Source organism: Heliangelus exortis, chromosome 17 (genome assembly GCF_036169615.1).
Source record: "Heliangelus exortis chromosome 17, bHelExo1.hap1, whole genome shotgun sequence".
In the NCBI taxonomy this organism is placed as follows: Eukaryota; Metazoa; Chordata; class Aves; order Apodiformes; family Trochilidae; genus Heliangelus; species Heliangelus exortis.
The window spans coordinates 2783167-2809347 of record NC_092438.1 but is presented as its reverse complement, the minus strand read 5'-3'; the positions used below and the strand labels follow the sequence as shown (position 1 = coordinate 2809347).

Sequence of the window (26181 nt, the reverse complement as noted above, 5' to 3'; positions counted from 1 at the left end):
GTAACTCATACAGCTGGGATCTGTCTCCACATGAATTAGGAGGAAGGAGTCAAAAGCAAAACATGGTTACCCTAGGTAAGCTGAAGAGGGAAAGTCTAATCTGCAGACTTTTGAAGGATGGCTGTAGGTAATCATATCACCATAAATAACCATATCACATCAAAGCAGAATGGATTGAGGAAAGGAAAAATGAAACTGACTAGAATTAATTCCATAACATTAATATACTATTCATGTGCTCGAATGGATCCTCATTAATGGAGGAAATGAAATTAAATTCACATACATGTTTGCAGGACTGCATATTTCCCAAGGAAAGACTGAAAATGTGATACATATATATATATAAATGGAATGTCTTGAGGCTTAAAAAATATTTAAAATATACTGTGGGTAGTAATGCTGGATTAGGGAAAGACATAGTCCACATATAAGGATTTCTTAATGACTGCACCTGTCTGGTTTATTTAGGAAAATTCAGCTCAGTAAACTGAGCTTGCTTACTTTCTTTCTTTGTGTCTGTCTTTTTTTCCACTTCTACCAAAGGTGTTGGAAATGCAGTCATTTTTGAGGAAAATTTTAAACAAAAGAATTTGTCTGTAATTTAATCTTCCATCATCCTACTGTAGCTTTAATTCTTTAATCTAATTATGGATTTCTTTTAAGTGGTGACCTCCCTGTATTTGAGGGGTTTACACTTTTAATATATATTATATTACATAACATATATGCATACACATCTCTATTAATGTCTGACATTTTGTAGGTATTTCCTCAACTTATTTATTTCAAACTAAGCTATATAAACCAGTTTAAAGTGGAAGGCTACTTGCTGTCAGAAGGACACTGGAATTAATTTGACTTTTGTTTCTTTAAAAAGTTTTTATTTACATGTAGTCAGTTATTTCTTGTGAAAACAAAAGTGTTGCAGTCAAAATGCTTTAAAATGAGTCATATGCGTGATTGCTTCTGATTTAAAAGCACATGTGTAAGTTTTCAGTTACACAAAAGACCTTAACATTTATTAAAAAAAAAAAAAAAAGAAAATCCAAGAACAAAGCCATGCCGATAGCTGAGTATGTGGTGGTTTTCATCAAGCCTAATTCAAGATGCTCGAGATGTTTCTGAAAGTTTAATCTTGGCACTAACAGCTGAGAATGTAGTGATAAAAGTCATAAGACTCATGATGCAGATTCCACTTTATTCATCCACACCCCGGACTCAAACATCTTTGAAAAGTTATAAAGATTACAGTAACATTTAATTTCTGAAACTACGTTGGGAATGTTTGGGGGGAAAAAAAAAAAAGTTAGATGATCATTTACAAAAGCTACAAAATACGTGAGCTTCTGAACTGTGCTTGTACAGGCACAGCAGTGCATCTGTTAGCACAAGCCTGAAGTAATCCTCCTGTTCCAAAGCTGTATTTTTACCAATCACTCTGCACTTGTTAATAATCTTTTGTAACAAAAGACAGACAATTGCACTTTGTGATTTTTCTGTGGTTATTTAAACGTAAATCTTTTGGCTTGCTCCTTTAAAGGAGAAGAGAAATTCTTCATGGGTTTAGCGGGTTTTTTCCTTCTTCTGTTTTCAATAGACTGATGAAAAAATGGGAGCATTTTTACTGAATAATTCTGGTGGGTTTTGTAATCACTTAGGTGTGTAAAACCAAAATAGCTACTTAAATCTATGAGATAAATTAAAAGCCTGAAGAAAAGGGTGTCACTAGTTAAAATGTAAAACCTACAAACAGTTCTGCAGCAAAGCTAAACTTGAGAATCTTAAATTAAAAAAAAAAAAAAAAAAAGAAAAAAAAAAAGGAGGTGAGGAAGGAACAAAAAGACCATGAACTGTTAATATCTGAAAATATGATTCAGAGATTAGCAGAGAAGTGGGCAATAGACTGCAGAACATAGAAGCCACCTGCCCCAGGCTCTTCTTTAAACCCAGACTGCAGTATTAGTCACTCAGTCTTTTTCAATATAGTTGGGTTTTTTTTATTTGATCATTTTTTTAATGTGTGTAGGAGTTTAAATTTGGTGACCTTACAGAACCTATGATATTTTCCAAGTAGGAAGCATTCCAGAAACGAAAAGGGCTGATGGGTGCAAATGCTGTTTTCATGAAGCTGCCCAACAAATCTGGCATTCTGGTCTTCTGCCTATGTTGATTTCTGCCTGTAAATCACAAAATGCTTTTTGCAGAGGATTTCCCACTCTAGAATGATTTCTCTCCTTTTCTGGTCAGTTCTTTCTATTTTCACTGTTCTCTTTCTCTCTATGTACATGGAAAAACCCTGCATCAATCAGATGCACTGAAGATGGACTGGTTGCCTTCATTCTCTGCTCTAATTCCTAATCTATCTGTGACAATATTAGGAGAGCATTGCACAAATTCAGCTAGAGCTGTTTCAGTCCTTTTTTCCCATCTGCATTACTGGATGCTGTAGTCTGGGAGTCCCCTGTATGTCAGTTCTTGCTTCTCAATCTAATCCCAAATGAATTAAAAAATGCCTTGAAATTGTTTGTTCTCTAAAGTCATAGAGGTAAGATGAAAAGTTTTACAAATTCTGTTGCTGATTTGGAGAAGTAGGTTTCTCCTGTCACTTCTGTACTTTCATTTTGCAGAAGCCTCTCTGCTGAGTGATCCTCTGACAGTTCCATTTCAGATTCATGAGTAGCAGGCATGTCTAGGGTTATAAAATTTTTGCCTTATTTTTGGGGTTGTTGGGGTTGTTTGTTTCTTTAAAAAGTTTTTATTTACATGTAGTCAGTTATTTCTTGTGAAAACAAAAGTGTTGCAGTCAAAATGCTTTAAAATGAGTCATATGCGTGATTGCTTCTGATTTAAAAGCACATGTGTAAGTTTTCAGTTACACTTTTTTACAGGTTTTTTTTCTACGTATCTTTTTCAATACATCTTTTTCCTCTCACTAGTGACAGAAGATTTCCTGAAGTGAAAAGTGAAAAGTTTCACTAATAATTGCTACATTTCTACGTCCAGTAGTAAAAGGCTAAAATTAAACATGCTTTATTAAGGAACTGTCTCTTTAAAAGTCAGGTCTTATTTCAGACAGATTGCTGGTGACTCCAGTTTCATGTTCAGGCTTCTTTGGCATTTCATTGGGAGGCTAGGGTGAAACTCCTTTCTATATATATTTTTTACTCTAAGCCCCTGGTAATAAGTTATTCCAATAGATTTTCTTTAATGGATTTTCATCTTCTTAGAGTCTGAGTCGATGGTATTTTTCATTACTGATTTCAAATGTTTAAATTACCAAATGTAATTCCCAGACTTCTTATTTAAGCAACATAGAGTGTGGGTGTATAAACCTTTCATAAGCTACTGTCACAAGCCAGTTGTATCATACAGTAGTGTATAAAGTAGGTCATAGTTTGTTCAGTGTTCTGCTGAAACAACCAAGTCTCAAACCAGAATGTCAGTCCTGATTCTTTATTAGAGCATTAAGATGAGAAAAATTTGCCTTTGTTATTCAAAATAGATGGTAAAGCCATTTGAACTCAGTAGATGTATAATTAGGACAAAGGCCAATCCTTTGATGTCTAATAGGACTTTTGCAGATTTATGAGTATTCCACTCCCAGAATCTGACCAAAACAGTAAATCCAGATAGATTCAAAGCCAGTGCTTCCTGTAGCCATCATCTGTGCCTCAGCATTGCAACACATACATGAAAAACTCTGTCTGATGAGCTACACTGTCAAGGATCATGACAAGGCAATAGGTAACTTTATTATACTCAGAGTAACAAGTTAAAAATAATAGTTGAGAGTTGTGCTAACCTCTTCAGAGCAACTCCCACCTCACTTCCAAGGAAATCCAATCACTGTCTCCACTAGTGCTTATTCCTGAAGTGATGGTCACTGTCCTAGGAGTTAGAACATGTGTGTGAGTGAAGCATAGGCTAATCAGGTTTGCTGTGTATTAAAAAAACCAAGGCTAATGAGACTGAAACAGTGAAACAAATGCAACTGTCCTGACAGTGGAAGCCACATGATCTGTATCAATAGAAACCATACTGGGAGTTAGATATGGGATGGGTTTTTTAAAAACACTATCACAGCACTTACAGGCCTCACTTGCTCTGTGTATTAGGACTTAAAACAGCAGCTGATATTTTAAACCTGTATGAAATACTGTGATGATGCAGCCAGTGATCATTATTACATTAATTCTATTTAGATCTTGTATTGCACCCCCTTAAATTAGTGATGAGGCATTCTCTGTAGATAATTTGCCTGCATTCTGTTGCACAAACATCTTGGGAGTTCAGGTACTTGTAATTTTCATGAGAGCTGAGTCCAGGCTCCTGTGAGAACAGTTATCTTGGCACTGCCCTGAGACAGGCAGCACTGCACAGCTGCAGTTGCCACTGAGTAGCTGGCATCCTTGGGCAGTTTGTTCTGCCTGGTTATGTCCATACACCTTTCCCCAGCATGCAGGAAATCTCTGTAAAGAAAAAGAGATGGTGTCTGTGGCAGTAGAATCCTGGTTCATCAGTGGTAGGAATCTGTCAGCATAACCACACACAGGGAGAGTTAAAATGGGAACTGTGCTGTTCAAGTGCAACTTGTGTTATTTTTTTAAATGCACCTGAAATGAGAGATGAGTCTATCTCTTACTGTTGGATGAATGAGAGGACTCTGAGGTGGTTAAAATTCAGCATATAAATGGTAAGGTTGTTGTTCAATTTGACATTTACAGTTATCCTTGCTATTAGGTGTTGTCTGAAAGAAATGGGCTGGATTATCAGCTAGTATAAATTATTCTAAACTTCATGGGAGCTATGCTGATACAGAAACTAAACATCTTCCTTGGGCAGATGTCCAGTTTGGGGTGTCACAGCCTGAAAAATACATTTTTTTCAATGGAAATTTCTAGTGAAAAGACTTAGCCAGGCAGCTTATTTCCCAATCTTTCCAGCTTCTCTGAATCCTGAGGACATCTTGCTTTTTTTATCTGCATAGGAAGCAAGTATATGTCAAAAACTATTTAAATAACTGCCTGAAATCCAGATTTATGCTGACAACCTGTGCTTCCTGGTTAGTGTGATGTGATTTGAAATTGTTATGCTTAAGTAACACAGGTTATGATAAGACATGGATGCTCCCAACTAAAAGCACTGCTGGCAGCTGCCTACAATACCTGTTCATTTTAATGCATGCAATCCCTGGGTTTTTTGAACTTGTTGCAGTTTTTTGTGACATACTTGCAAAGGCCAGCCTTGTCTCATCAAGGCATAGCAGATAAAATTCAATGCAATAATTGGTATTTTGTATATGGGAAATTCATAGTCACATGGGATGTTTAATCCACTCTGATTTTTCTCCTAACCAGCTGTACAATCAAAAGCCCTAAAATCCAGTAGGGTTTTGTGCCAGCAAGTCACTGGACACGTATTGCCTTGACTATTGTAGAACAGAGGGCATATCCTGCCCCTGCAGTCATATTTTGGCTTTCTAAGGTATTGTCTGTGCAGGACAATCATCATCATCCATCACTTTCCTGTATCTTGTCTGTAGGCTGAGCTTATCTAGGCTGGTAGTGCTTTGAGCCTCTTAAAATTAGCACGTGGGCCTGTTGCAGCCCCGTGTTCTGGGGAGGTACCAAGGGAATTTTGTTTGCTGGTTTTCAGTTGTATGCCTTGGCAGGGTAACTAAGCTCTCCCAAAACTGTATGCACAAAAGGGGATTTTCTGGGTTTATGAGGCCTTCTTTTTTATGTATAAAATCCCAACAAATTTGCTTGATGTGAAAGGTGTACAGTGCAGGTGCATCTCCTGAAGTGCAAAAATTAGAAAACCAGATTTCTGTCTTCACAGACAAAAAAGATTTTGTCTTAAAAGACAAATCGTAAAATATTAAAATATTAAGAATGAAATATGACAGCTGAAATAACAGAAGTAGACTGAGGAGCCAGACTGTTATATCAGCAAAAGAAAACATTAGGTTAATCTGTATTACAGTACTCTGAAAGAATACAGAGCTTTGAAAATAGCTTTTGCTAGGGGGTGGGACATTTTACTTTTATGTAGAGCTTTTGTTCATTTAGAATTGTTTACTCCAGCAAGCAACCCTCTGCTCTTTGTTTGACTTGATTTTTCCCATTTGGCAGACCCTTTGCAATCACATGTATAACATTCTTCTTTCCACTGAGACACAGAAAAACTATTCTTCCTTGACCTTGCTTGTTGTCCTAATGACAAAAATATATTTATATACTAGGTGAACTGTATGACTTCATCACTGACTTTTAATTTAAAATTCTTCAAAGCAAAAACCTCAAAGAGCTCCTTTTATATTTTTTTTAACACTCCAGTAACTTCTTACTAGCAAACAGCTCTGCCCTCAGCTACTCGTGCAGTTCCCACAGATGGCCCTGAGAATTGTGCACAAGTATCTGAGTGCTGAAGCTGTGTAAAAACAGAAAAATGACATGCAGAGAAGAAATAGGTCTTTTGGGTTAGGTGGGGGTGTTCTCTTTATTTATTTATTGAGTAACAGACATGCTGTGCAAGTATGGATGTTTACTTTTTTGTTTCTGTGAGGGTTTTGGAGAGTTAAATATACAATATTTTATTTTGTCTGGTTGCAGTGGGAAGCAAAATGGAAGACTCAGGCGAGCAGACACAAGACAGTTCACCATCTCCATTTTAACCATTTAAACCATTTTAACATCTCCATTTCTAACCCTAAGTTTTCTCCTCAAAATGACAAAACACAGAGGTCAGGAACTGAAGTTTGTGTTACTGTTTTAGAAACACTCGTAGCGTTGTAGTTTAAATTTTTTGTGTTGTAAATCAAAGACAGGTTATTTAAGTACCCAACAAGCCAAGACAAAATTCAGTCCTGGTATAAGTTAAAACAGATGGAATTGAGCACATGTAGCCTAAAATTTTGCATCTGTGTTTATTTTGTGTACCTGAACACACACATGCAAGCTTTTCTGACAGGGACAAAAGTTGGACAAGCTAAAGGGGGTCACACACACATGTAGGCAAGTGTTAAACTAAGGCAGAAATTTTATTTTGGTATAAATTGGAGTAACTTCATTGACTTCTGCAGACCTGTGACAATTTACACACATCCAGGCTCTGTTCATAACTGTCTGGTTTTCTGAAACACTGAGCCTCTGCAATTCCATGTGAAGGCAATGAGGGCTAGGATTGCTCTGCACTTCTCCAGGGGAAAAAAGTCAAAGGCCCTTTTGTTATCACATATCACATGTGCTGGGAATGTGTAAAATGAAGATCACAGTGACAGCATTTCAGCAATTTTGTGTGCGTGTACTTACGTAAGGTGCAGGCAGAATAAAAACCAGATTAGTTCTTCTGCTAAGGATCTCTTATTACTTTTTAACTCAGCCTTGTCAAGCATAGCCCTATTTAGGCCTCTGTAATCTCACAGAGAAGATATTTGCAGCTCTACTACTAATTCCAGGCAACTCCATTCAGCCTCTAGGAGACAGTTTCCTTTAGTTTAACTTATTTTAGCTTAACTTTAGTTTAATGTAGATTATAGTGCACCCACATTATCAGCATAGGACAGGGCAAAGTTTTAGATGGATTTTAATACCAAATTACACAAACATTGTAAGTAAATAGTAAAGCCTTTATTCTTGTTAAGAACAGCATTTTGAAAATAAAACATTTGCCCATGCTTTACAACCTTTGTAGTTTTGTATATTTATGTACAGTCATCATGGTACAGATTGATTGTCTTCAAAATCCTTTCAAGATGTACTTAATAAGATACCAGTATGCAACAATCAGAGGAAAAAAGGGTACGTTATAAAACACACATTAATACATTTAATAAATATATATTATCTATCAAAAATGAGCTTTAGCTCTCATCGATTAATAAAAAGCACCTGCTTTGTAATTCTGTAAGTTGGTAAATAGTCCAATTGTTTTATTATAAAAGCTACAATGCTCCCTTTTGCATGGCCTCTGGTTAGACCCAAGGCATCAAGCTCAAACAAAGCCAACCCAGATGCCTGGGTTTCATCTAAGAACAGAATCATCTTGTTCTTCAGTATTTCATGTACCTTGTTGACAGACACTGTATGCATTGAGAGTGTTCTTATGATGATGTTACATATTTGCTGGGAAGTGTCAAACACCCTCAACTCTTCTGAATTCAGGACAGGATCTGTAAAGTCTGGCTTTGAACTTTTTTCCAGCCCTTGATCAAAAGCCACTATTTTAAGTCTTATTTCAGTAATAGTTTTTTTCAGATGCTTTTTTGTTTCCGTTTTCTGCATGGAAACACTATGAGCACATAACCATCAAGGGACAACATAGTAGCTTTTATAGTATAAAAGCTAATTATGATTAACTGAACTGTGAAAGGCTTGTGCTTACTTACTTACTATGTTGTTCACAGATGCTCTACATTCTAGATAACTTTCATAAAAGGCAAAAGTAAACAATTTGTTTACTGTAACAAAAATATAAGTTAACATAAAGGTGCCTTTCTTCAATTAGTTTTATTTGGGGCACTTTACATCACAGACTAGGGACTTAAAAAAAAAAGTTGCTTATTTCTAATGGTATAAAGTTGGAAAATAAAGACCCTCCTAATCTATTGCCACACCTTCACCACCACAAATTAAACCCAATCCTGCTGGTTTTTAATTTTGTGAATAGTCCACATGACTAACCCCATGAGTCTAGTCATGGGAGTAGCAGTTTCTAGGATCTGGCCATATCTTTGCATAAGACCTCAAATTCCAAACAACTTCATCAGGAGCAGGATTGGGAACTCTACTTATCAATTCAGTCACATCTAGAAAAAGAAAAAAATGTTTCTTAAGATAACTGTCTTGTACACGTTTTGTCCAAGGTTTGTAAGAGGTTTATTATAAGTCACAAATCTTGGTTGTAGCATGTTAAACTTTTTAAAAGAAAGCTGTCCTACCATTTCTGCCATGGTCATCTTATATGTTTTTATAATAGCATTTTAGGAGGATGTTTTAAAAAGCAAAATTCTGCAGGCAAGTGATGGTGAGGTCTTTTATCGTTCCAAATGATGCATCTTCCAGGTAAGTATCATAATCTTAAATACAATCCTATTTGATCAAAGGTTTGCTTAAAATAAGTCACTGGATAGCATGCAATATCCACCCCTACCCTACTTGGTTACTAAGGCCATTGAGTTACTTACAAAATAAACTAAGCAATCCCTAAGCAAGCACATGCTTCCTTTGCCTCCAGGAGGGAAGGGCAGGGGGGAGCTAACATACTCCTTTACTCATGCATGAAAGCAAAACTTCTGGAAGAGAAGGGCTTTGAAATAATACCCTATAAGATGATCATGGCAAGAATGGCCATATATATATATTTTTCCATATATATAGATATATACACATATATTTCTGTGTGCAACACTTAGGGACTGGTCTTGCAGCCTCTGTACCTGTATGTAGGCCTACTGGTGTTGATGGGACTACTTGTGGGAGTACAGGTCTGCAGGACCTAGGTTCCTAATTCAGTAGAAATGGAGGTACATGAAGAATCAGGAAGACTCTTGAAAAATAAAAAGCTTGTCTTTCTTTTGCAGTATACAGCAAGTAACTTCTTTCTGTGAAGCTACTTAAGCTATTCAGTTATTTGTACATTATATTTTTTTTTAGTTTGAAAATATCTATTTTTTGTTACAGCATATGCAAAGTTTAATTGTTACATATTTCCTATGCCCTCAAGTAGAAACAGTTAGCTTTTAGTATTGAGGAAAGCTAAGATTAACATTGGCCAAAGAGTGAGGATACAATGATGCTTTCAATGTCCGATATGTATTAAATGTTAAATAAAGGAATGATTGCTTCAACATAATGAGAAACCATGGCACAAACAATGGGCAATGAGAGCCTTTTAAATTACCTGGAGAAAACAAAGATAAAAAGCTTTGAGAAAATCTGCCTTATATCAACTCAAGAGAGTGGAGAGGAGGGGGAGGAGTAGGAAAGAAACCACCTTAAAAAAAAAAAAAAACAAAACAACAAACCAAAACCACCAACAAACCACCTCCAGCATGGAGATTCTACCAGCTAGGCACTAAAATGCACAACCACATTTAAATGCACAAACAACTGCAGTCAAGGGCACTACTTTTATGAACAGGGACTAAAAGGGAGGTCTTGACCCTGTGTGCTGCCACCTTTCTCCCAAGGGGTGGTCAGAGCTTCCCAGCTGCCACTGCCACCCCCGTTGACAATCCTGGCCCAGCAGGACACTGCCTTGGTCACCTCCCATCCACCATCACAACAAATGAACTCCTGGCAAACTCGAGTCACGTTCTCTCCCCAGCTGAGTCTTTCCAAAAGTAAATCCCACACTTTCACTTTGTGCCTTCACCTGTTGGAGAGGTGACAGCGTGTGGCTCTTTGCTTCCACCCGGGGCTGTGGCTAGAAGAACAGGGAATGGATCCCACCAGGCTGAGGAGAGCTGCCTCTGTGCCAGACCTGTGCTTTTTCTCTCTGCCTCTAGAAAGCTCCATAACTCACACGTAACACAAGGAGCCCTTTCATCCCTTCAGAACTGTGTTTCCTACACCAGCTTTTTAAAGACTCTCAGCCTGCAGTGTATGGAGATCTCCTTGCCACAGAGTGACAAGGTTTTACTGCACATAACCATCTGACTGCACAGTACAGGGAGATAACGAAGCCAACAAGGTACTCTTCATGATGTTTGAAATGAAGGGAAAAGGAGCAAAATGGAAAGAAATCCTGCATGTTTTCATCCTGTAGTGGCAATCTCTTGTGGCAACATGGATTCACTTTAGGTAAGAGGAGGATATTTTGTGAGCAACTGGCAACCAACAAAACCAGGCTTGCCTCAGACACTAGTTACAGACAAGAGAATATCTTACACTTCAGGATACAATATCCCCCTCTTCCAATTTAAGGTGTGCCTACTTCTATTTCAGATTAGATTTAGCTTCAGTTTTATTTTGTTTTTTGCAATTATCAGTCCAATGATGTTCGCATTTTGACAAAATCCTCTGTAGGATTTTGAAAGCTCCCGGATGTTTTCTTGCTTTGTTCTGGTACTGTTATGGATTCCTCCCTCAAAGACACACTCCCAGGGAACAACATCTGCAACAAGGATTCTTATTCTCTACAGCCTACAGCCTTTCACCAGAGGTGTCGTCCAGTGTAACTTGGCGGAGCGGTTGGTATCTGGAAATAAGGATAATAAACCCATAACTGAGAGATCTGCTCTGTGCAAAAATCAGTGTTGTCATGCTGCACGTACACAACAGCTTTCCAGACAGAAGTTCCAGAGCAAAGTGATAAAAAACCCCCTCATCTTCCACCCATACAGTGCATTTACCTCTCTGTAAAAGCCAGGACTGTATTTTCACATTAATCTCTTGCTTTACTATCTGATGTTCTCCATTAATCTCTGTATCCATCCCAAAACAAAGCAAAACAATTGAACAAAAATCCTCAAACAGATTTTCTAGGTTCTCATCCTTAAACTGTCTTGTCTCTGAGCTGCACATTCTGGTATCAGGAAACACAGCATGGATGAATCCAAGCATCAGAAGGATGCTATTCATTACTGACAGCAAAGCACAAGCCTTTTAATTTCATCAAAGCTTATGTTTTCCACTGTCTTACCCACACAGGTGAATCTTTGTATCTAGTCCTTGTTGTTCCCTATAATCAATCAAAACTTATTTTAAAACAAAAAATGACCTGCATCAGTCGAGGCTACTTGGTTTTTAAATGTAGAGGTTGAGTTATGGAATCAGCTCATGACTCAAAATAAAGAAAACCCAACTCACATGAGTATAAGCTGTCTCATGGGTAGCTTTTTAAGAAGCATGTAGATATGCATGAAAAATATGGAGATGAAAATTCTTCTTTTTCAACTGTGCCTGCTATGCCTTCAAGTAAGAATTACATATCACGTGAAAAACATTTAGAAAGTCTCTGGCATCAGATAACTGAGGCATCCTTACAACAACCAGGCTGCAGAAAAACAAGTGTACCTAAGAATGGCATCTCAAACTCTTGTCTAAGAAAGAAAAATCAATGCTATTAACATTAAAATGTTCTATATTCCTCTTTTGTGAACCCCTTTGCCGGGCATGTACACATTTGTAACATACTTCCAAAGGATCACATAAATTTTAAAAGGATAATTTTAAAAGCATCGTTATCTGCAGGAATGATTCTTTAATTTTAAAGTAACGTGCTGGCCTGTAAACATTTGTGTGACTTACATCATCTTGAAAAAAAATCAGGTTAGAAATTGTGTCACTTAATGTTTATGTTAAATACCTTAACACAGATTTAATTTGAATTTTAATCTCACCAAAAAACTTGGTTCACTCAAGCTACACTGCAAAATGTGAATGGCCAAGTAAAGAAATGCAGAATGCTTTGTAGTTACATCTTTTCTAGAGGGAAGGGGAGCATCACATGCACACGTGCTGCCTGAATTTTCATTTATAGCTTGAAGAAGCTAAAAGCAGGTTTTTCGTGTAGCAGGGGTTGTGTATCTCAGTGCATATCAAAGATTTCTTAATCATCACATTTTAATACTTACAGTCCCACCATTTAGCACAACTGCCATCTCAGTTGGCTGATAAACATTGCTTCTAAAAGGAGCACTAGGTCGGCTTCCCAAACTCCCATTTCGAAATCCTGCTGTTCTTAGTGCTGTGGTTAAAAAAGAGAGATGGGTCTTAGGAACACAGTCAGTGCTGCCTGTCTGCTCTGCAATCACACAAGTTTCTTCTCCCAGTGTTCTTAGTGGGAGCCTTGCCACTGATTTTAACTTTCGTGCTGCCGTACCGGTTTTCACGTTGCTTTTGAACAGCAGCTTTTCTTACAGAATGGGTCTCAGAAGCAGCAGCTTTGTGTTAAATTAACTCTTTGCTGTGAAATGGGAAAAAATATATTGGAAGGACATTTTTGAAATTAGTATCATTTCAATAGGAGTTGAGTGTCTTCAGTTAGAGAACCTTTGATGTATCTTGTGCAATGTATTTTGCGAAGTGTTTGCTGTGCTGGTCTGGAGACTGTGGGGTTAAGCAAAATGATTTTACGTTTTGCTTTCTATCAAATTCAGAGGCTAGGGATCCAAAACATTGCTCGAGCCAGTAAGCATGCTCACAACCCCCCTGAGCATTACTTCAGCATGACTTGTGTAGAAGGATTTTCCAGATGTTTCAGATTTACTCTGAGAAACTGGAAATACAAAGTAAATATTGCTTTTGAATAGCTTAAACACAGCAAATGACTGAATCAAAAGAGAAGATACTGATTGTCCTGAGTGTTTAGACCAGAAATACATCAATCTCTCCACTAATTTTAGCCCAACTTTGGATTCAAGATGTATATTCTGCATGACAGATTTGTACAGTTATGGATATGCTGCTTGCTCTCTAAAGCAGACCAGGGACTGGCACATACAAACTCTCTTTTTACTTTGGGGGTGAATAACATTCACTGAATTCAGATGTGGCCAGGGAACAGAGCTCATTTATCCGTGTGACTTGTGTGGTTACAATGGGCAATGCTCATCTGTGAGCTGGTAAATAGAAACATGCTGAGTTCAGGCACCTGGGGCAAGAATTTCCCTTAGATTTAATTCAAATTACAATTCTACACTGTCTGAAATTGTAAGTGAGCTGAAGTTTACAAGAATTTCAGCACAGACTTTAATGAAGCCAGGATTTAATATAGTTGCACTGTGTGGAACAAGATTTAAATGGATCCTAGTGCCATATGCTGTCCTCTTTCCACTGCTACTCCTTTTTTGGGGGAGCTGAAGAGATGAATAGTACTGATTTAGCACAGATATTTAGAAATCTATCCCTACAAACACTCAGTTGCTGACTTCAGGTACACACAGACCCTCATTTGCTCTATATTTTAAAATCAGATATTTTTGCAGAACACTGGGAGAACAAAAGATGAAAATGCCTATACTAGAATAATGTAACTTTATAATGTAATTTCACATTTAACCATCTTAATAGTATTCTTTCTTTGCAGTTTGGCTTCTTACTGTGTGATAAACACAAATGACAGAACTGGTATTTGCTAGTACACATAAAGAAAATGATCTTTTTATAAAGAATACTATCATTAAAGTGTTTACACAAAATATTTACATAAAATTTCCATGGCGATTTCAAACTTATCTTAAAGAGACAGAAAATTAAATTTCCTATTGCAAAATTGCCCTTCCTTATTATTGCAATAATTTTAGAAGTCTTTTAACATGGGAATCAGAGACAAAGCTTGTGGACAAAATACTCATTCTGGAATTCTTTCTTATAGGAGTTTTACAATTTTTCCTCATAATTTTTGCCATTACTATTAAATACATCTACTTGCATATAGAAAAGTATATAATAAAATAGTGGCAAGAAGATCTGAGCAAATGTAATTTCAAAGTCTCCTTTTACATGTATTTTAAATTGTGTTAAGTTTGGTTTTAGGCACTGGCTCTGAAGGTGACTTGTAGTACTAAAAGTTATTAAATGAAACTCATTAATGATGAACTCTTGAATTGAGGTAAATTAAATGAATAAAAGAAGAGAACATTCTCCACATACCTGCAGAGAGCCAGTTGCTAATAGATTCCAGGTGCTCAGCCACTGACAACCATCCCTACAGTGATCTGACTTACATTAACACTTCAGCAACCATAGGATGTGACTTGAATATTATTACCTCTCTCTACCATACTAGCAAGTTTTGTCTCCAAAACCCTGTTGTCACATGTCTTTACTTAAAGAACCAGCACAAAGAAGTAACAGATCATTTTCTTTACTAAAGCCATATCTATTCTTTTCCCACATGCCACAGGACTAGGAATGACACCCATGTATTATGATAGATATTAATAAGGGCATCAGATAAGGAAATCTGTTTTGTATTGTACTGCATAAGATTCAGATCAAATCAGAACTGCAAACAAAAATAGATTAAAACAAAACTTCACTATAATAGATACTATAATGATTTTAAAGCTATCATACATCTATCCATTTCACTACAATACTTAATCACTGAATGATTATATCAAAATGGAGTTTCTGGTTCCTTTAAAAAATTTCAGAAATGGGAATAATACAGAGGGAAATAACCAATTTTGTTCTTAGACCTGCCTTAGTCAGAAATAGCTCCACCAAAGTCACTACAATTACCTTACTATGAAATTAATTTAATGGGGGATGGAAGATAGTAAAATATAGAAAAAGATGAGTGCTTTTACAGTCCATCAGGAAGCTACCTCTGCAGCTTCAGAACATTAGGAATAAAGAACCATTATTTTATTAATATGATTTTTTGTTTGTTTCACTATTGCACTTGGTATCACAGGATCTTAAATCTTTTTTGGTCAAAGCTTTCATAGTAGGAGACCTTTAAAGTTCCTGCTAAAATGATTAGAGGAAATACACCTTCCTGACTTGACACTGTGACAAACATGAGTGGTATCTTCCTCCACGTCTGATCTCTATCCAGAGGAAACATCAAACCCAGAGGAAATCAAAGGTACATAAAGATGAACAGGAAGGTGAAGTGCTGGGACAACATGTCTCAAGCCTTCTTTCAGGAGCTGCCAAAGCAAAATGGCAACAACTGATTGGGATTTCCAAGTCAGTTCACAGGGAATAACAAAAGTTTGACCAATACTGAAATCTTTGACCCACCTATGGGATGGCAACAGACCTCAACCTCAGAACATCACTGGTCAGATATTTTTTGATGAGGGTGAAATGCTCAGCAATGGTTTGGATCTCTAAAGTGAATGGTTGTTGCTGGCCCTTTCAGTAATCACTTAAAAACAGTTTCATTTCAAATTTTAATGATGTGTCATCACATATTGTTCCGTGTCACCAAACAGCTATGACAAGGAAAGCAACCATTACCTGGAAACCTCTATGTATGCATACTCTGTGCTGATGTTAAAGCTGTCAGAAAAGAGACTGTCTTTGAACTTCTCTGGATGCCACTTTGCATTCCCCTCAGTGTCACATAAAAGTGGCACTAACTCACATTTTAATTGAAATATAATTAATATTAATTATTTTGCTACTCAAGAGGCTGAGTATTTTGTAACATGGAGTACTTAATTTTTTTCTTGGGTTTTTTGAAAATATTTCACATTAAATGTTGTTAACTGGTAATGACAAAAAATGTCATTTAAACTACTTTAAAATAGAGGCTGTTTTTTCTACAGTGAATTTTTATGTTCGGTGTTGCCTTTGCGTTTTAAACTCTTCACCTTTTAAATGAAAAAATAATGTGCAGAAGAATAATTTTAACCAAAGGGGTATTTTCTAACCCTAACCCACTGCATGATACCTTAATGAAAACTGTAAAAGGGAACAATATGTAGTGTGAAAAATACGCCATTTGTAATGACCCTTATTTCAAACACCTGAAAAACATCTCATACAGATGATTTTCTTGGCTACTGTAGAAAAACACAGTCCTCTGTGGTGAATTCTTACCTGCATTATGCTCATCCATGGAAAACCCTTTATTTTCCATGTAGCTCCTAGGAAGCTGTATATCTTCCTCAAAAGCAGTTTCACGCATCCTCGGCTGTGACGTATCAAAATAATTGGGAGTGTTTTCCTGCTGTGATGGAAGGATGGTACAGTGGACCTCCGGGATGGCATGGAAAATAATAAACACCCAACCACTGGACACCAGTGCGATAGCCAGAGTGGGATCACTCCATTTGTCTCTTCTCTTTAGCTCAGCATTACCAAAGAGGTACATAGTCATCCAGGCTACCCAAATCAGAATGGAAAAAAAAAGCGTTATAATGAGGCATACTCCGTTTTTCTTCCATTTCTTAAACTTCCCACAGAGAGTGAAAAGAGAAAATCCCATGGTAAAGACCATCAGGAACATAACATAAATCAAAGCCATAGCAAAATCCATGGGTTCGTAGCTGCAGGCCCGCTTGTTATCTCTGACAATGGTCAGTATTAACCACTCGGTTGCAATAATGACCTGAACGAGCATCAGGCAGATTGCCACCCCAGCTAGATGCCAGCCAGAGGGACTCTTCCCATGTCGAACCAGTCTGTGGAGTCTCCAGGCTTGAGCTAGCAAGCAGGAGAAGCACAAAGCAAAGATAACTCCCCAGAGAAACCTTCGGGCAGAGCACACCGTCTCATCTTCCTGGATGATGAAAGCAAACGTCAGCCCAAACAGTCCCAGAGTCCCCAAGAGAAAGAGGAAGTGCATTCCCAAGGGGCTTTTCTTCTCCTTGTCCTTGATGAAGGGCAGCCTGACCAGCAAAATCAGCATCAGCAGCAGCGTTGTCAGCACACCTGCCCCTGCAACAGCCTCCACAACGATTCCCCAGATGGCATCCAGGTCACACAGGTAAACGTACTGAGGGAGAAGATCCAGTCCACATCCTCTGGATGTGCTTGAGTTTTCAGAGGAGCCATAGCTGATCACGAAGAGGAGGCAGAAACCAATGGCTGGGTAGGTTTTCATTTTTCTGTCTGGGACAACAAAATATTTGTTTATTTAGCTGCAGTTCACTATGGAGTATTTCACGGCAATTGGGAGCACAGCGTGTTCCAGTAGCCCATGTTTACTGGGTTTTAGCACTGGATGTGCAGCTGGCACAGCCTACCCGGGTTCCCCTTTCCTGCCCTCCCAGAAACTTGCTTTTGCCTGCTGTACTCAGAATGCAAACTGATTCCCTTCCTGTTTGCATAAATGGAAAACAATGTTTCCAAACACTGCCCCTATTGAACATGATAAACACAACCAGGAGAAACACTGCATCCTGTTGCAAACTTGTACATTATCTACAGTACTTAATTTTTCAAATTCAGGTGCTTAAAGTATGTGTAAGTTGCAGGAGGCCTGATGCAAGTGTAAGTTGTATTAGAATTACACTATTTCACAGCCTTGCTCCTTCTACTGGAAGAACAGCACAGTCAAACCCCCTTTTTTTGGGTTGGTTGGTTTGGGGTTTTTTGGGGTTGTTTTGTTTTGTTTTGTTTTTAAGGATAGAACAGTCCCAGGAAAAGACATTATGCTTTTTTAAAAAAAGAAAAATCTTGTTTTCATGCTCAGTCAATAGGCAGCCATAACATTCACTCCTTTCATCCTCTTCCAAAGCTCAGGTATCATTTGTATTTGCAAATGGCACTGGCTGGCTCAGGAGATCCCATATTCTGAAACAATGGTGCACACATGCAGTATCATCAGTCAACTAATCAAAAATGAATGACTCATTGTGCTTCTTAATAAGTTGAAAGCCATTCAAAAGAAACAAACAACAAGAAACAGAGCATCACTTTCCCTGACCCAGTGTGAGCAATGGTGAACTCCCTAGGAACACAACACATCCCACTCAACCATCAGGACCAAAAACCTGGACAAATTCCAACTTAGTTTTAGGGAGAGCACAGATTAGGTGTATTGGGAAGATAATCTGTTATGGCATTTGCTTTTATTAAGCAAAGCTGGGCAAAAACTGTTAAAAGCACAACTTTTAAATAAATGAACAACCTGCAATAGCTGCCCTGTAAGGACAGTCTGCAGCAAACACCATATGCACCAGATATGAAACCTGACACTGTTAACCTTCACTTCCATAGTCAGTGCTGCAGGTTCCAGCAGGATTCTGTTCATTGTTGTGAGCAATATGCCCAGGTGAAAATGTTCAGAGTAATATTGCCATTTCTATGGTATTGCCACGTGGGTGAAAAGCACCCTATAAACAGACAATAATGTTAGTCACACAGCTCAGGTGATGTGTTTAAGATATAAAGCAAGAAGCAGAGAAACTACTGGTAGGTCTCTTATAAATGAGACAAAGTCCTAAATGATTCACCATCTGAAGATATTTCATAAATCAGAAATTCATTTAATGAAAACATTGAAACTTTAATGAGAGTTGAAAATGGTTTAATATGGTGCAGTGTTGCTGTACTGAACATGAACAGTGATAACCAATACAAAAAGTTTTAACACAGACTGTCTGAAACTGTACAGTCTCTCCCAGGTGAGAGCTATGGGTTTCCTCTGTGTGCTTTACAGTCCTGTAATGATCCAAGTTAAATGTTGAGGGTCTCAAACAAATGTTCATTCACCTCTCACTGAGTAATGGCCAATGCCCATTTTCAGCCTCTCCCAGGAGACAGATGATGGAAATGTGGCTGTTTCCTATTAAATGCACCAAGACAGCAAATGTGCTTATACAAATGTGTAATGACTTCAGGGTCTTCATTCATACAACAGACAAAAAAACCCTACTACAAAATTTCATCTCAGAAGTGAAGCTGTGACAATAATGTGATCTGAGAGTGAATAAACAGGAAATGGGGGTTATCAATGCTCTTTGCCTGGCCATAGAAACTACAGTCTCCTCACACTGTTTAAAGGGCTAAAATGCTCTAATGATGCAATGACCTGCAGCTAATGACTAATGATTTTTTTTTTTCTATCTAGCTGTAATTTACTCTATGGTGAATTGGTAGAATCTTTACATGTTTGTATCTGGTTTGTATAACAGGTTTTTCAATGACTCTCCCACAACTCTGAGTTTAAAAGCAGACTTTACAGACAGAAAACTAATCATCAATGGACTGCATTAATTCTCTTTATTCAATATGGCTACACTCAATGAATCTCCTTGCCCTAAGAGTACATAATTAACTGGAAGAAAACATTTGGAAGGTAATTTTGTAATTCCTTCTATGGACAGGTGGTTCCTACTTCAACTGGTTCATTTCCTCTTTAGGACATCCAAAATAACCTAAAAAAGTGTTAAATCAGTGCCTGCTGACACAAAGGGAGGAAATCCACTAGGATCTATGAAGGCAACACTACAGACCATTGGTACCAATTTCAAGAAGCATGAGGCCATGTGGAAAATAATCTGAAATTCATTCTAAATGCCTCCTAAACTGTTTACAATAAACAGCTTTTAAGTGAGGATCATGTCAATTTTCCACTATCCTATCATTTACAAATTGTTATATGCCCATACTCAGGACTGGCTTTGCTTATTAGCAATACTCCAAAGGCCTTGGGGGTAATGAATTAAGTGCAAGTATCTCCAGTTCTAAGATACTGTCCAGTTTTCTGGTTACTTTATTCATGTCATGTAACCCTCATGTGATTGAGCTATTCTAGGACAGACTGTTTCCATGGAGATTGTGCTGCATGGGTAAGCAGTCATATTGTCAGTCCATCATTTGTTTCCTCTTCCTATTTGGAAGTGTTTGGGAGGGGGGAAGGGAGAGTTGATGACTTTTGAGGATGAAGAAGTAGTTTATTTTGGAAGGGGAAATTAAGCTCTGTCAAAATATATTGAGAATTCAGACAAAATACATATTCAGAAATGCTCAGATGTTAAAAGGAGTTTTCCCAGGTTACTTCCACTTGTGAAATTACTTTTGGGAGAGCTGATGGAAATAAACAGTGATTCTCTTAGAAATCTCCTAGATAGCTGTAGTATTGACCAAGAAATCTCTAGAACTGCTGACAGGTATTCTTGGCATAAAATCATATTCCTACCAAGTGTCAGTAAATCTCACTAAACAGTAGGTCCTGTGCACACCAAGCATTGCAAGCAGAGCTTGAAATCTCCATTTCTTCCTCTCCACTACTATCAACATAGCCAACCTGTTTACTAAGTATTTCTGCCTGACCAAGTGAAAACTGGCAATGTTAATAATCAACCCCTATGATACTACCAGCCAAAAACCCCCCTCCTAGGACTGATACTCAGCACTGAACTCACACCATTGCATAGAGAAGGGAAAACACTGCATTACAACAGAGAGCTTTGGCAAGGCAGTAACCACAGCTTTACCTGAAACCATAGATTCAGTAAATACAAGGGAAAACTAGAAACTTTGTCAAAAATGTTGTTTTGGAAAAGACAAGTTGTATATAAATGTGGCTTTGTTGTTAAAATAGTGTCTTTCCCAAGCCCGTGCTGTTGGTAGAACGGCAGAGTTCTGTGTCTCTCAAAATTCTGCAGTCAAGTCTTCTGTCTGCACATGATCCCCAGTAGCTCCCTAAATCAGTAACTGTAGAGGAACAGCATTTTTACCTGCCTAGATTACCTCTTAGCAAAGTTATGCAACCTCACAGTAGTAACAATCGTGCTCTATTTGACTGGCACTTCACTTTCCAGTTACCAGAGAGCTGCAGCGATAGTAATTCAGAAATGTCACAGAAACGTTCCCACACAGATACAGTAAGTGATGCTGATATTTCCCCTGCAGAGCTGAATGGAACCATTCATACAGAAGGAAATCAACTTGAGATTATTTTTTTTTTCTTCCCAGATCCCCCTCCAAAACTGTATTTCATTACAAGTAGTTAAGCCAACATACCTGAACCCACAGCAGTCACGAGCACCCAGAATGAATCACCAATAAGCTTTGCACATTAAAGGCAACATCAGCAAACAATTAGCAGAACAGCTTGCAAATCCAGTTCTCAATTTCTGGTTCAAAATATGCTCACAATGACAATAGTAATAACTCCACTGTTTTCATCAGAGTGCAGTCCTCTACATGAGCTGGTGTAGAATCACTACAGAAATAGCAGACACGAAGCTGCCCCAGCGGGTACGAAGTACAATTACAAGCAACTAAGCAGAAACTGAAAATCTCTCAGTTGTCATCAAAAAGTTTTTTCACAGTTAAAAAATATCAATGAGGCTTTCAATAGCTAAAGTCTTCAGACCAAAGATTACAATTATCTGGTAGAAAAGATATTGCTGCATGCTCTTAGGGAACAGGTATTAAAAATAAACCTCTAGCCATGCAAAGATTTAAGGTTAGTCTGTTCATGGGTAGACTTGTCCTTTTTAGAGTCCTAATGTTAATCAACTGATACAGGAAAATGCTTCCAATCACAAAGTAGAGAAACAATCTAGTAAATAAAGGCAACAGTAGCACAAATAGTAACCTGCTCTGCCACACATTGACAGAAGACTGGTTCGCTGTATGATTTCTGAAATAAAGCCACCCCCACCATGAAGCATTGTGGAGAGATGCTACTGAGGAATTAAATCTCTGCCAGCTCCTTTTGATCAGATCTGAAGAATGAGCTTCAGGACTGATAACAGAGTAGCAACAACCAAGCCGAGATCTGACTGCTGAGGAGATGTATTTCTGGAATAATAATTAATAGTGCAATTGTGCTTTGTATGCAAAAATACAGCAATGGTTTAGACATCCCCTGCATTGGAATAATACACATCATGCTGTGTACAGCCTCACATTAGAGAAAGCAAGACCCTATTCCAAAAACATCACACAGAAAAAGTACTGTTTTAATTTAGAAATGCTTTGCAATGCTGAATGTAATAGGAAATTATAATGTCCTCACAATTCCTTTTGGTCAGATTCTGTATATTACCTGTGCCTAGATACTCCTGGCTATAATGCCCAATATTCATTAGCCTACTGATAGCAGTCAATGCTTTGCTTTTCTCTCCTATTTCTCAGGCTGTTTCTGTTCATATCACAGCCTCATGACAGACGGGTTTCCTTCACCTGATTTCTTCTGATGCACCCAGAGAACACCTCAACACCGATGCTCACTGCTGGTAAGTGGCAAGCATATTCCCGACAAACAGACACTCAGTACGAGAGCGATGATAACCAACCTCGGTGTTTAGGTTCAGCACGCAGGAAATCCTGTTAGCCTTGGGATAAACATTAGGTCAGGTGTAAACAAAGGGTTCACCTAAGTGCTAAATCCTATAGCTCTCTGGCTTCGGGGAGGGGTAATAGAGAGACGGGGCTTTTAATTAACTAGAGAGAAAACTGGTATCGCGGGGCTGCTCTGCACCCTCGGTTCCTGATGGGTCTCCGGGCGGCCCAGACCCCACCACCGCTGCTCTGGAGCTCGAGAGGCGAGCGGGAGCCGCGGGGTGCCCGGTTCTGCTGCACCGACCCCGGCCCCTCGTACCAGCCGAGCAGCCCCCTCCGTGCAGGCCGGGGGGCACCCACCTCCTCTCCGGTCTCTCCTTAATCCGCTTGCAACCCCTCCTCCCGTACGATGTCTGACCTGATCCAGCCTCCTATCTTTTGTCCCTTCGCTCATTTCTCCCTTTGGCTTCTTTCTCCAGGCTCTTCCTCCCCCGCCTGACCCCGCTTTCCTTCCCCATCCTATCTCACAACTCCTCTACCCTCCTCGCCAGTCCTCTCCGCTCTCCGCCGCGGTGCGCAGCCCCCTGACTGCCCCAGCCCCCCCGCCCTGCCCTTTATCCCGTCTAATCCCCCCCGCCCCCGACTCCTCCATCCAGCCCGTTGTCTGCTGGCGGCCACCGGGCTAATTCTGCGGGCGGCGCAGGGAGCGGAACCGGGCGAGGAGCTGCCCGCTCCGCCAGGCCCGGGGGCTGCCCCGGGGGGCGCGGTGGGGAACGGGGCAGCCCGCGGAGCCGGGACCGGGGGCCGCTGCACACACACACACATCCCCCCCCCGCCTTACCCGCTCCGTCACTCACCCCTTGGCCGCTGCGGCCGAGGGCGGCGGGGCAGCTCTGTCCGCCACCCGCCGCAAGTCACATCCCGGCACCGGCGGCGCGGCGGCTCCGCGGCGGGCAGCGAGCGCAGCCACCGGCCCCCCCGGGACGGCGGCGGCTCATGGGGCGCCTGGACCCGGCGTGCGGAACCGTCCGGAGCCGTGCGGAGCCCTCCGCGTTCTGCGCCCGCCGCCCCGCTGCGCTACGGCCCCGCCGCCAGCCCCCTCCCACCGCCCCGCCCCGGCTCGGCTCGGCTCGGCTCGGCACGGCTCGGGTGGGCAGGCGGGGGGACCCCGGCGGCACCCCGGTCCCGGCAGCGGGGGAGAGGGGCGTCCGCACTGCAAGGGTGCGCACACACGGACAGACAGACAGACAGCAGAGCTGCGAGTGCAGCCTGGCACGTATACGCCGCTATAAGCGTTGATCTGCACAGTCGGACAGACGTATGGTCGCAGCTCTGCGTGTTCCTACAAGGTGACGGGAAGGAAGGCGTGAGCGGGCACACGGGCATTCCCCGGTGCTGCGCAAGGGAGTCAGGGAGAAACCGGGCAGTGTGGGTTAGGAAAACTCCGCTCGGGCAGTTGAGCTGCGTATGCACAGCTCAGGCCAACTTGAGGATTTCGGGTGAGAAGTTTTGCAGCCCTGTGACAGTGGGGATTTTGTAAAGAGCTGGATACGTTCAGCAATTCTGCCCCAAATGCATGTGTCCCACGTGCTAAACATTTGGACAAGTAAAAGGTTAAGTAGCTCTTTACTGTGCAAGTGACATTTTACAGTCTGCTTATGCAGCAAAATCCAAGAGCAGGCCCTGGGAGCACATGAGGCCCTGCAAAGGTGATTTTAGGAACCATCCAGTATCTGCTTCCCAACACGCAGCTAACCTCCTGCTTTCCAGCTTCTCCTCAGTTCAGTTCTGTGCAGGTGTAACACCTACACACGGAACAGTGTCCTACAGTTCCAGAAGGAATTACCAGCCTCAGCCTGTCATGTTGATGAACAGCAGAAATTTGCTTGCCTTTTCAGCTGGTTAGAGTACATCTGCTTGATGCCCCTGTGACTGGCAGCTGCACTGTATCCTGCATCCATGGTTTTATGCTTTCACCACTAACGAGAACCTGGGCAGCTACAGCTGACACTGGGATACTGGGGGTGAGTGACTGACGCCTGTCCTTCCTGAGCACAGGCAGCACACTGCCCTGCCTGCCAGGTTTCCGTATCCAGAGCCTTCCAAAGGGAAATGTCTGGTCTGAAACCTGCTTTCCCCATCACGGAAGAACTGTAACCTTTAAACAGACTCATCCTAACCTGCGTGGGTTTATTCAGATGTCACTTGTTATGCCTTAGGGGGTTACCTGAACTTCTCAGCTGACAGGGAGTGAATCCGATGGTGCGGTTGGGCTGTAATTGCCCCTGTTTAGGCAGGGCAGCAAGGGGAGAGCAGCTGAAGCAGAGGAACAATTTCACATTTCTTCTTTTCTCTCTGAATTTTTCTGCCTTGCTGGTTCTCGATTTTAGGCATGGGCTGTATTTGAGTCACTTGTAAGCAATAATACCCTGCCCTTGGATCAGTCGATATCCATGTGCTATTCAAAGCAAAACAGGATAATTTTACAGCAACTGAGGTGGTGAGAGGTGAAGCAGCTGTAGACTGCCCAAGGTCTGTTGCCTTCGTGGAAGGCAAAGGCGGCCTGGTTCAAGTGCGACACGGTGATCACACCCAGATCACTCGGGCCAAAAGCACACAGACATCAATGTGATGGATGGCAAATGGCATTTTATTGGGGGTTACACAGGTTTAAATAGCTCAAGGTGTGCAATGTCACTTCCGTCTGCATTCCTCAGGCTATTGTCTTCTAGGTGGGGAGGGGGCTTGGCCGAGCTTTCCGTACACCGCGAGATCTTCCGTCCGCCAGACCCTATCTGACCACAAAGGTCACTCCACAGTCTGGCAGGAGTGTAAAAAATACCATTTCACCAACTCAGTCTGTACAGCCCGTGGCTTGGGAGCCTGAGCCAGACACTCAAATATGATAGCAACAAGCGAAGACCTTTCTGTGTATAAAAAAACCACATAGAGTTCTGTGCATCATGCTGAATACAGAGAGGTAGACCAGAGGGAAGGATGAATCACATTCATGTGCTGAAGGTCTTGGCCAGTTCACAAGGGAGCAATGTACTGAGCCCTTCAGCAAATGCAAATCTTGGTCATTGTTTCCTTCTTTCTGTTTGTCTCTGGCACAGCCTCTGGTGGGAATAAAGGAAATGGCCTCCCCCAATTGCCTTTTCCTGATACAACAGGGAAGATAATGCCCCTCTCAACCATTACTAGTGGATCATCAGTGAATATGGCTGACCTCTGTCCTGCTAAAGCAGTTTATAGTATTACCTACCATGAATATCAGTAGGACAGAACACAGAATCACCAAAGAAATTACAGGAAGACTTCGTGGTGTAGCTGGACTAAATTACAGCTCCCATTGCATTACTTTCCTTAGTAGTTAACTTTAAAAATAAGCTTGTAAAAATAAGGTTTTTTTTAAGGGGAAAAGTATTTACATCAGTCAGCCACTAACAACTTCAGCATTTCCTCACCTTGAGAGATCTGGTAGAAGAATGGAGTAGATGCTATAACCCAGGTGGACTGTGAATTCTCT

General features: G+C 40.3%; 2 protein-coding genes across 5 annotated transcripts in view; one reads left to right on the top strand and one right to left on the bottom strand.

Moving 5' to 3' along the window:
• IQCK (IQ motif containing K) overlaps positions 1–7689 on the top strand; it is a 35339-nt gene extending 27650 nt beyond the window's left edge. Inside the window, exon 9 of the mRNA XM_071761556.1 lies at positions 6618–7689. Within this exon, the coding sequence (XP_071617657.1) occupies positions 6618–6679 (62 nt within the window). The 3' untranslated portion in view covers positions 6680–7689. The remainder of the gene's footprint in view (positions 1–6617) is intronic.
• On the bottom strand, positions 3441–23643 carry GPRC5B (G protein-coupled receptor class C group 5 member B). Of its 4 annotated transcripts, none has more exons than XM_071761548.1 (4): positions 23510–23643; positions 16509–17522; positions 12584–12696; positions 3441–4472 (listed from the first exon to the last, which is right to left on the bottom strand). In XM_071761548.1, the coding sequence occupies exons 2-4, from the start codon at positions 17512–17514 to the stop codon at positions 4293–4295; spliced, it is 1299 nt and encodes a 432-aa protein (XP_071617649.1). In that variant the 5' UTR covers positions 17515–17522; positions 23510–23643; the 3' UTR covers positions 3441–4292. The 4 variants fall into 4 exon arrangements, with proteins under 4 accessions (XP_071617649.1, XP_071617650.1, XP_071617651.1 ...); XM_071761549.1 differs by having other exon boundaries at positions 16509–17518; positions 23510–23642; XM_071761550.1 differs by lacking the exon at positions 23510–23643 and adding an exon at positions 23071–23167.
• Positions 23644–26181: the final 2538 nt, after the last annotated feature.

Excerpts from the sequence above, each read along its gene's own strand:
- GPRC5B (XM_071761548.1), bottom strand. The coding sequence starts at position 17,514 with ATGAAAACCTACCCAGCCATTGGTTTCTGCCTCCTCTTCGTGATCAGC. Across the intron at positions 12,697-16,508 it reads CATGGATGAGCATAATGCAG|CACTAAGAACAGCAGGATTT; the intron begins GTAAGAATTCAC and ends TTTTAACCACAG. Across the intron at positions 4,473-12,583 it reads TTGTGCTAAATGGTGGGACT|AGATTTCCTGCATGCTGGGG; the intron begins GTAAGTATTAAA and ends TTTTCTTTACAG.